We start from the raw sequence: 10560 nt of genomic DNA on the forward strand, positions 1-10560 counted from the left end.
AATTAAAATATTTATTACTCACTCACTTTCACTCTCTCACTCATTGTAGAGCAAAAGCTAGACTACTCCTGGCTCCACACAATCCCTCCCGGACGGCACGGCACGGCGTTTTTACAAACCAACTAACAAACAAAACCCAATTAAAAATTCCAATCCAAAACAAAACTAGCCAACCATTGTTACACTTTCATTAAATCAAAAATAAAAAAAATAAAAAAAAAAAAGAACAAAAAATTTAAAAGAAATTAAAGATTGGGTTTTTTTGTCCTCTCTCTTCATGCCGGCGATGGTTGGGAGGTGGGATCGGCGGATGACGGAATATCTGGTCCGACCCGGCAGCCTTCGAGCATGAAAACGATATCGGCCATGGTGGGTCGGTCAAGCGGGTCGGGTGCAGTACACAGCAACCCGACTTTAACACCGAGCAAGAACTCTTCCCACTCAGACGATTCCGGGTCCAGCTCCAGCAAACCCGGCTCGAGCAGCTCCGAGATTTGCCCTCTCTGCAATTGCTTCTTCACCCACTTTACTATGTCTTCGTCTTGCTGCGTAAACATCACCGGCCGCTTCCCCGTCAATAACTCGAGCAACACAATTCCAAAACTGTAAACATCTGATTCCTTAGTGGCCACTCCAGTGAGAGTCGCTTCGGGGGATACATATCCCAAAGTCCCAACTAATGAAGTTGAAGATGAAGGCTCTGGAGTAGCTGAAGTTGTTATGAGCTTGTCTAGGCCGAAATCAGCGAGGTGAGCTTCAAAATCGGCGTCGAATAGGACGTTCTGAGGCTTGACATCGCCATGAACCATGGCGGTGGAGTGGAGGAAGGCGAGGCCGCGGGCGATTCCGAGGGCTATTAGGTGGCGCATTGGCCAATTCAATACATGCCCGTCTTGGTGAGAAGCTTCTTGAAGCAATGTGGCTAGGTTTCCGTTAGGCATATAGTCGTAGACTAAGAGTCTGAGGTCTGGTGGTCCGGCGAAGTACCCACGGAGGACTGTGAGGTTTCTGTGCTTCACTCTCCCGAGCGATTCGGCTTCTTTTCTGAACATGTTTTCGTCTAGCGATCCATCAGGGAGTCTCCGAATCGAAAGCACCATTCCATCACTGTAACAGGCTTTGAAGACTAACCCATATCGAGTCCTGCTTAGAACGTTCTCTTCATCGAATTGTCTCGTTGCTTCGGTTGTTTCGGCTAGAGTGATCTTGTTATTGAACATAACAAGCTTTGGACCGCCATTATCGCCACTTCCACGACCTCCGCTGGCTGCAGCTGAGCTTGCTCTTGCTGGGCTGCGCTTTTTCTCTCCGGCAGCCTTTTCTTTGAGCCTCTTGCGCCACCGCAAGAGACTGTAAGTGTAGAAGCAACAACACAGTGCTAAGAGGAAACCACCACTAACAGCCATGGCAATAAACATGATCAGCCTCTTCTTCTTCCTATTACTCATCTCTTCGCATTTCGTGCTTAAGGGTTTCCCACATAAGTTCGGATTTCCTGCATAATCAGATGGATCGTTGAATCTTGAAGCCAGCATTGTTGGAATCTCGCCGGAGAGGTTGTTTTGGGATACATTGAAGTAGACCAAGCTAGAGATGAGTGAAATGTTTGCTGGAATCGGTCCGGTCAGGTTGTTTGCAGAGAGATTGAGGACTGTGAGGTTTGATAAATTGGACAATGAGTCTGGTATTTGGCCTGAGAGATGATTTGAATCGAGTAAAAGAGAAGTCAGTGCCGAGCATTTGGACATTTGATCTGGGATTGCGCCTGTTAAATTGTTTCTACCTAAATCAAGATCATTCAAATGGGTGAGACGAGAAAGGTCCATTGGGATTGGACCACTGAAAGAATTAGAACGAAGATTCAAAACTTGAAGGTTAGAACAATTCCCAAGCTCCGGTGGAATCAAACCAGAGATGTGATTGTTGGACAATGAGAGAACGAGTAGTGATTTTAGAAACCCAAAAGTTGAAGGAATGAGACCAGATAAGGCATTGGAAGAGAGATTTAAGTATTTCAAACTGGACAAACTACTGAAACCTTCAAGAACTTCCCCAGATAACTTGTTCTCTTGCAGAGCAATGTATTGCAGATTTGGCAAACCCGCGAGATCAAAAGGCAACTCACCAGAAAGGTTCTGCTTGCTCAAATCGAGAGTGGTTAGCTTGTAAAGACGCCCCACACTCACCGGAATGGTACCCGAAAACCCATTACCGCTCAAATTCAGCACCGATAGCTGCCTTAAATTCCCAATATTTGCCAGAACTTGACCCGAAAACTTGTTTCCGCTGAGGCTCAATGTGCTCAGATTGCTCAATTGCATTAGCTCCGCCGGCAGGTCTCCTGTCAAGTTATTATCCCCTAAATTCAAAGTTTCGAGGCCGGTGAGATTGCCGAAAGTCGATGGAACTGAGCCTGAGAAATGATTTGCACCAAGTGTGAGTGTTTTCAAACCTCTGAGCTCACTCAAAAATAGAGGAATTTCACCAGTAAAGTTGTTTCCTTGGAGATCAAGAACACGAAGAAGGCTACATTTTGCGATCTCAGCTGGAACTAAACCGTTGAGTGAATTATTCGCCATCTTTAACTCCTCCAATCTCAGTAAGTTTCCAATCGAAGCAGGAATCGAACCCGAAAACGAGTTACCCGAAACGTCCAACTTTGTCAAAGTTGAAAGATTCGTCAGCCACATAGAAAACCCACCTTGAATCTGATTCTGTTGAATGTCTAAAATCTGAATAACACTGAAACACGTCGCTGTCTCAGGCCCAACAATGTCCGTGAACCCATTAAAACCCAGTTGCACGATTCGAATCGACGGAGCATAAACTGAAACATTGCAGAAAATCGAAGAAGGGATCGAACCAGAGAGATTGTTGTGTGATAGAGAAATCACTTGGAGCTCCGGAAGAGCTCCAATCGCCGCCGGAATCACACCGCCGATTGAATTTCCTTCACTACTGAAATGTACAAGCGATGAACAGTTAGCTATCGCCGAAGGCAAAGTTCCTTGAAGAAGGTTGTAATCGAGCCACAGGTACTGAAGCTTCTGGAGAGCACCGACGCTCGCCGGAATCTCGCCGGAGAACTGGTTGTACGACAAATTGATTAGCTCGAGCTCTGATAGAGTCGATAAGTTTCTGGGTATATCGCCGGAGAACGAGTTTGAGGAAAGATCGAGGAATCGAAGGCTTTTAGGGAGGTCGCCGGGGACTTCGCCGGAGAGTTGGTTTTGGGCAAGACTGAGGATTTGGAGGCCGGTGAGATTGACGATCTCCGGCGGGAGGTTGCCGGAGAAAGAGTTGTATTGCAAGAAAACAGAGTGTAAGAGAGTGCATTTGGTGAGAGAAGATGGGATTGTACCGTTGAAGAAATTGGAACGGAGGCTTAGCTTGCGCAGCATGCGCAGGTTAGCGATTTGGGTTGAGAGTGGTCCGGCGAGCTGGAGGCGGGGGAGGCGGAGCTCGCTGACTCGGCTGTTGAAACAAGCGACACCGCGCCAGTCGCAGGGAGCTGACGGCGTGGAGGAGTCCCAGCCGTTGAGGGAGCCGAGAGGGTCGTGGAGGTTGAGCTTGAAGGAAGTCAGGGCTTCGATCTCGGCTAGGGTTTCGGGGCTGGGCCGGGCGGCGCAGGATAGCAAGTGGGTTAAGATAACCACAAGTAGCAGGATAGAAGTCGTCGCCATGGAAAGTGTTGGTGGCATTGCAGGTTTGCTAGTTTTGTTTTGGGGCGAAGGGGTTGAGGTTATGGGAGTGCGCAGTTGGAGCGTATTTTAGCAGTGAGCTCCTGCGATTGTTGGCAGAGGAAGACAGAGGGGTGGCCATAAGTGAGGTTGCACCAACCACCCACACTCTCCCAAAACAAGCACATACAAACTCTCACACACTCTCACTCTAACTTTCTCTCTCTAACTATTTGTGTTTCCTCTTCCCCCAGAAGCCTCTGAAAGAAGACTTTTTTTGGGCAAAGAGGAGGCTTAGGGGGAGGTTGGGTATGGGTTGGCACTTTTTAACCTCATATGGGTTTGAATCATTGGGGTACTGTGAATTTAGGGTTTGAAAAAAAGAATTTGTTGAAATCATAAATTAAAATAATTAATAAAATAAAATATCATATTTAATTTATAATTTGTTTTATAATTATCAAAGTAATTATAAAAATTTAAAAAATTAATTATCTTCTTAAATATAATTATTTTAATTAGATTAAGGTCTCGTTTGACATCCAACACTTTTAGTTTAAAAGTTAAAAGTTACTAAAAAATTAAAAAGTTTGTACCAAAAAATCAAAAAAAAAAAAATTACTTTTTATACATTTTTTCGTAAAAAAATTAAAAAATCATTTTAAATATATTATTTTTTTCTCATATTGTAACTAAAAAGTCAACAAATTATTAAAATAATATATTCTCAAACAAAGCTTAAAATAAACAAAAAGTCAAATAATTAATTAAAATAGCTAACTTTTCAAACAAGGCCTTTATGCCTCCGTTTGGGAAATGGGTTGGCTTTTTGACTTTTTTGGTTATTTTAGCCTGGGCTAAAAAGCTTGGTTTGGGAAGGGCTTTTTGGCTTTTTGACTTTTTTGATTTTTTTTATGAGAGAAGAGTGTAATGATTATGGATTGGATGTGATGTTTTGTTTGTTATGGCTATTTTATTTTTTGTGGCTAAAATAGCCAAAAAAAACCCAACCAACTTCTTCCCAAACGGTGCCTATATATGCTCTAGTTTTAGACTTTGTTCTAAAAATCGAGGAGCTTGGTCCATTTTGTAAAGTAGGTTAAAAGATAATTTTTAAATTTTTTTTTTAAATGTATAAAAAAAATGAATGATGTGATTCAAAAAAATTAAAAAAATGTCAAAAAGTTAACTTTTTTAGTTTTAACTCAATTGTCAAAATAGGCCTAATCTAGTTGTGACCCATTCCACAATTTCAGGCCTCGTTAAAAAGTTGGCTATTTTAGTTTGTTTTTTGAATTTTTTATTATTATTTTAATTTGGCTAAAAAATATTTGGAAAAATTAGCTTATTTTTTGTAATTGATTTTATATTTATGAAAAAAAATTATTATGAATTAGATGTGACATTTTATTTTATTAATTATTTTAATATATTTTGTCTTTATTGATTATTTTAGTTCAAATAGGTCTTCCCAAATAGCCATAAACATATTTGAGGCCCCGCTTGGGATATTAGTGTCATGACCCAAACCCAGGGGTTCAGGGTTGAAATCGCAACTTACTAACTCATTCTATTTGTAGCAAATTAAATTGTACAAACGAAAATAAAAATAATTAAACAGAAAATTATTTCATTTTATTATTTTAACAAGAGAAAATAGATTTATAGGGCTTTTATTATTTTATTATTCAGTGACCAGTTCCGAGTAGAACAAAAGGGAGCAAAAAATATAAAAAAGAAAAGAAAGACAAAATAGTGGTTCAACATCAATCCACGTGCGGGTTCCATTTTGTGAGGTTATGGGTTTCCCCTACATCTCGTCACCTAAAAAGGTAACAGCTATAAGCACACAGCAGAGTGAAAAATATTATGCCAAGAGGATAGGGAATACAAAATAACCATGGATAGTTAATTAAGTCAAAACATTTACATAACTCAATTTAGTAAATAAATCATTTAAGTGACATAAACTGAAATTCGAAAATTATATAAATAAATAACCATAACCACAGTACAGAACAGAACAGAGGTCACGAAAGTGACAATCAGAACAGAGGTCAATGGATCCATGACAAACAAAGGACCACAAAGTGGCCAAACAGAGACCAATGATTATTTAAGTCCACCAAGGTGTGGGATTCCCGTGGTGGTACTTACAATACATAATTGTTTATAAGATCATAGTCAAATATTTTTTAAAATTTAAACAAACATATCCATGGATTTCATTTAAACAAATAGAGTTTAGAAATTAATCCACGTAACTGAAATATTTTTAAAACATAACTTGAATCAATATAACTTATAAAATATAACTTGTATAAAATAAATATAGTAAGTCAAAACATACGAAAAATATATTATGGTGACTCAAGGTATAATATAACTCACCTTAATATTAACCCTTAGTCTTACTCCATTATCACAACCTTTCTACTATAAATTTCTTACTTTCAGTACTTATGTGCATCTCTTCTTTTTTTTTTTCCCTTTCTTCGTTTTCTTTTCACAAGTTGACCCACTCCTCCATGCGTCCGGATCCTCTAGGGTGATTCCCTGAAGTGATCCTCTAGAGTGATAATTTATGATGCAACACGTGTCTAATTAATGAAATCAATGGTTGAGATGTTCCCTCTCCAAAACGACGTCGTTTTGGTTTTGATTTTTTTTTTTTTTTTTTTTGGCAGATCGGGAAGGAGGAAGGAATGGGTTAGAGAGAGAATCTCCTCCTTCTCTCTAGAACCATGGAATCAATCTTCTCCATCTTTGCTCTGCAATTTTTTTGCAGTGTTTGCTTCAAGGACATATAGAGTGGAATCAATCTTCTCCATCTTTTCTCTGCAATTTTTTTGCAGTGTTTGCTTCAAGGACATATAGAGATTGGACAAAGATGATCAAACCCATTAAACTAACATAGCGAAAAAAATGAAGATCGATTTCAAAGCTCCTCCATCTTTTCTCTGCAATTTTTTTTGCAGAGTTTGTTTCAAGGACATATAGAGATTTTACAAAGATGATCAAACCCATTAAACTAACATAGCAAAAAAAACGAAGATCGATTTCGAAGCTCCTCCATCTTTTCTCTGCAATTTTTTTGCAGAGTTTGCTTCAAAAATTGAAATAAAAATTCAAACTCATTATTCACCCAAAAAATAAAAAATAAAAAACAAATTGAAAAATGAAATAGGATGGATTTGCTGAGAAACCACATGAACCCAACATAGCAAAAAAATGAAGATCAATTTCGAAACTTAAAATTGAAATAAAAATTCGAACTCGTGAAGACCCAAATGAATTCCCTCTGTTAAAGCTATCACACTTCACTGTCTGATGAAGACCCAAATGACCAACAACAGAGTTTGAAGCCCAAAGTGAGATCTGGGTCTGGTTCTTCAGTTTCGAAATTGTGTAATTCATCTGCTGGAAATTGTGAGATCTGGGTCTGGTTCTAGAGAGAAGAAGGAGATTCTCTCTCTAACCCATTCCTTCCTCCTTCCCGATCTGCCCAAAAAAAAAAAAAAAATCAAAACCAAAACGACGTCGTTTTGGAGAGGGAACATCTCAACCATTGATTTCATTAATTGGACACGTGTTGCATCATAAATTATCACTCTAGAGGATCACTTCAGGAAATCACCCTAGAGGATCCGGACGCCTCCTCCATATAGGGAGGTAAAACCTTTATAACCTTTAACTGGCCAACACGTGGCCAACCCGAATCATCCCACAGATTTGTTTCATAACTCACCTAGATTTGCTCATTACTAACATAGATTTATAGTTATCTTAATAAATATTTAAGATAATTATACTTTGGCCCAGTTTCCTAGCATAACTATATAAATAAATTAATCCCTAATTAAATTATACTTTATCGTATACCAACAGAAAATTAATTATTTATTTTACTACCATACCCACTATTATTATTATTGTTATCAATATTATTATTTATTTACTCTTACTTTTATATTTATTTATTTATTATCTTTAATTCTAATTTGACCCAACTAGTATTATAACTCCATATTTCTGTTAATTTGGCCCCAAATAATAATCTCTAATTAATCTCATATTTAATAATCCAATGCCAAATTAGATTATGTATTTATTATTATTTATTTAATAATATATTATCACATACATTCACAATTATATATAACTATAAGTATTTATGTGATATTTAATTAAACGTTCAGGGTGTCACATTTCTTCCCTCCTAAATAGAAGTTTGTCCCCAAACTTGGCGTACCTTAATTTTCGAAGAGGTGTGGATATTTGGCTCGCATTTGACTTTCTGTTTCCCACGTAGCTTTTTCGATACGATGATTTCGCCATAAGACCTTTACCAATGATATGGTCTTGTTTCGGAGAACTTGATCACGACGATCGAGAATCTGCACTGGTTGCTTTTCATAAGAGAGATCCTCTTGAACTTCTAGATCCTCATAATCAACAACGTGCTCTGGATCTCGAAGGAACCGCCGAAGCATTGAAACATGAAACACATTATGGACATTGGACAGTTCAGGTGGTAGTGCAAGGCGATAGGCTACAGGACCAATCATTTCTAGTATCTCGAATGGCCCCATGTAACGTGGGTTTAATTTTCCTCGCTTTCCAAATCAGATCACTCCTCTTGTTGGTGAGATTTTGAGGAACACACGATCCCCTACTTGAAATTCCAAGTTTGGTCTCCGAGTATTTGCATAACTTTTCTGGCGACTCTGAGCAATGCGAATTCACTGTTGGATAAGTTGGATTTTCTCACTTATGACTTGCACGATCTCGAGGCCTAACAATTTCATGTCCCCAACTTCCGTCCAACATAGAGGTGATCGACATCTCCTTCCATACAAAGCTTCGTGCGGTGCCATGCCAATGCTTGCTTGGTAGTTATTGTTATAGGCAAATTCCACTAAAGGTAGGTGCTCATCCTAGTTACCTTTGAGGTCCAACACGCACACACGTAGCATGTCTTCCAACGTCTGGATTGTTCTTTCGAATTGTCCATCAGTTTGTGGGTGATTAGTCGTGCTAAACTTCAGTGTAGTCCCCAGAGCTTCTTGTAAATTGTTCCAGAAGTGAGACACGAAGCGAGGGTCTCGGTCGGACATGATCAAAACTGGGATACCATGCAAACAAATAATTCCTTAATGTATAAAGTGGCAAACTTATTAAGGGAGTACATGATTTTGATTGGTAGAAAATGCGTCGATTTCGTTAATCGGTCCACTATAACCCATATTGCATCATTTTTCAAAAATAACTGTGGTAGCCCGACCACGAAGTCCATAGTAATGCGTTCCAATTTCCATTCAGGAATAAGGAGTGGTTACAGCAGTCTTGCAGGTCTCTGATGTTCTGCTTTAACACGCTGACAATGCAGACATTTAGAGACATGGCTTGCTATGTCTCTTTTCATTCCCGTGGGAGTGGCTTGCTATGTCTCTTTTCAGATCATGGTACATCTTTGTGTTGCCATGGTGGACTACAAATCTCAAGCTTTAAGTTTCCACCAATATCTTCTTCTTGAGTTCTAGGATGTTGGGTATACAAATTCGATTTCGAAATTTCAGTATCCCATTGCTTATAGTGAAATCAGGATCAGGCGTATTTCTTTGCTCATCGTACTTTTTCTTCAAAAGTTTATCTTCACATTGCGTACTTTAATTTCTTCAATCAGTGTAGGTTCCACGGTTATGTTGGCGAGTAGTCCATTGATCTTACGGAAAACGAGAGTACATGCCAAACCTCTTGTCATCTTTCGGCTCAGTGTGTCTACCACCATATTAGCTTTGCCTGGATAGTGATGGATCTCTATATCATAGTCTTTCATAAATTCTAGCTACCGTCGTTTCCTTATATTTAATTCCTTCTGTGTGAACAGATATTTAAGACTCTTCTGATCAGTGTAAATCTCGCAGATTGCACCGTAAAGATAATGATGCTAGATTTTGAGAGCAAAGATTACCGCAGCCAATTCCAAATCATGAGTCGCTTCTTCTCGTGAGTCTTTAATTGTTGCGACGCACAAGTAATGACTTTTTCATTTTGCATGAGAACGCAACCCAAACTATTGTATAAGGCATTACTATAAATTACAAACACATCTACTCTTGTAGGGAGCGCTAGTATAAGAGCTGACACAAGTTAACTTTTTAATTCTTGGAAGCAACGTTCTTGGGTGATACTATCTTTGAGAAATCTTGTACGAAGCGTCGATAATAGCCAGCTAGACCAAAAAAACTTCAGATTTCTGACACATTAGTAGTCGTGGCCAGTCCACGATTGCTGTAACTTTTTGGGGGTCAACCGAGATGCCATCTTTGTTAATGACGTGACCGAGAAAGTGTACACTAAGGATCCAGAATTCGCATTTCTTCAACTTGGCATAAAGTTTGTGATCGCGTAGTGCTTGTAGAACCATTCGTAAGTGCTGCTCATGGGCCTTTGGTGACTTAGAGTATATAAAGATGTCGTTAATGAAGATGATGACGAACTCATCAAGATAGGGTTTGAACACTCAGTTCATGAGATCCATGAAGGCTGCCAGGGCATTTGTGACGCCAAAAGGCATGATAAGAAACTTGTAGAGCCCGTAACGGGTTATGAAGGCAATCTTTTCGATACTTTCTGTTTTGACTTTTAGTTTATGGTAACCAAAACACAAGTTGATCTTAAAAAATACTTGAGCACCTTGAAGTTGATCAAACAAGTCATTGATTCGCGGCAGAGGGTACCGATTCTTGATGGTGACCTTGTTCAGCTCCCGATAATAGATGCATAATCTCAGTGTGACATCATTTTTCTCCACGAGCAATACTGGAGCTCCCCAAGGTGAGGTACTAGGTCGAATGAAACCTTTGTCCAAGAGTTC

General features: G+C 39.2%; 2 protein-coding genes across 2 annotated transcripts; both read right to left on the reverse strand.

The window, feature by feature from the left end:
- Positions 1-123: 123 nt before the first annotated feature.
- On the reverse strand, positions 124-4024 carry LOC114290638 (uncharacterized). Its single transcript, XM_082892554.1, has one exon. The coding sequence runs from the start codon at positions 3699-3701 to the stop codon at positions 276-278; it is 3426 nt and encodes a 1141-aa protein (XP_082748680.1). The 5' UTR covers positions 3702-4024; the 3' UTR covers positions 124-275.
- Positions 4025-7933: 3909 nt separating this feature from the next.
- LOC114302024 (uncharacterized) lies at positions 7934-8272 on the reverse strand. The gene has a single exon (XM_082918816.1). The coding sequence runs from the start codon at positions 8270-8272 to the stop codon at positions 7934-7936; it is 339 nt and encodes a 112-aa protein (XP_082774942.1).
- Positions 8273-10560: the final 2288 nt, after the last annotated feature.

The sequence above is a fragment of the Camellia sinensis genome, chromosome 1 (genome assembly GCF_055761805.1).
Source record: "Camellia sinensis isolate YWXY chromosome 1, ASM5576180v1, whole genome shotgun sequence".
In the NCBI taxonomy this organism is placed as follows: Eukaryota; Viridiplantae; Streptophyta; class Magnoliopsida; order Ericales; family Theaceae; genus Camellia; species Camellia sinensis.

Excerpts from the sequence above, each read along its gene's own strand:
- LOC114302024 (XM_082918816.1), bottom strand. The coding sequence starts at position 8,272 with ATGGGGCCATTCGAGATACTAGAAATGATTGGTCCTGTAGCCTATCGC.
- LOC114290638 (XM_082892554.1), bottom strand. The coding sequence starts at position 3,701 with ATGCCACCAACACTTTCCATGGCGACGACTTCTATCCTGCTACTTGTG.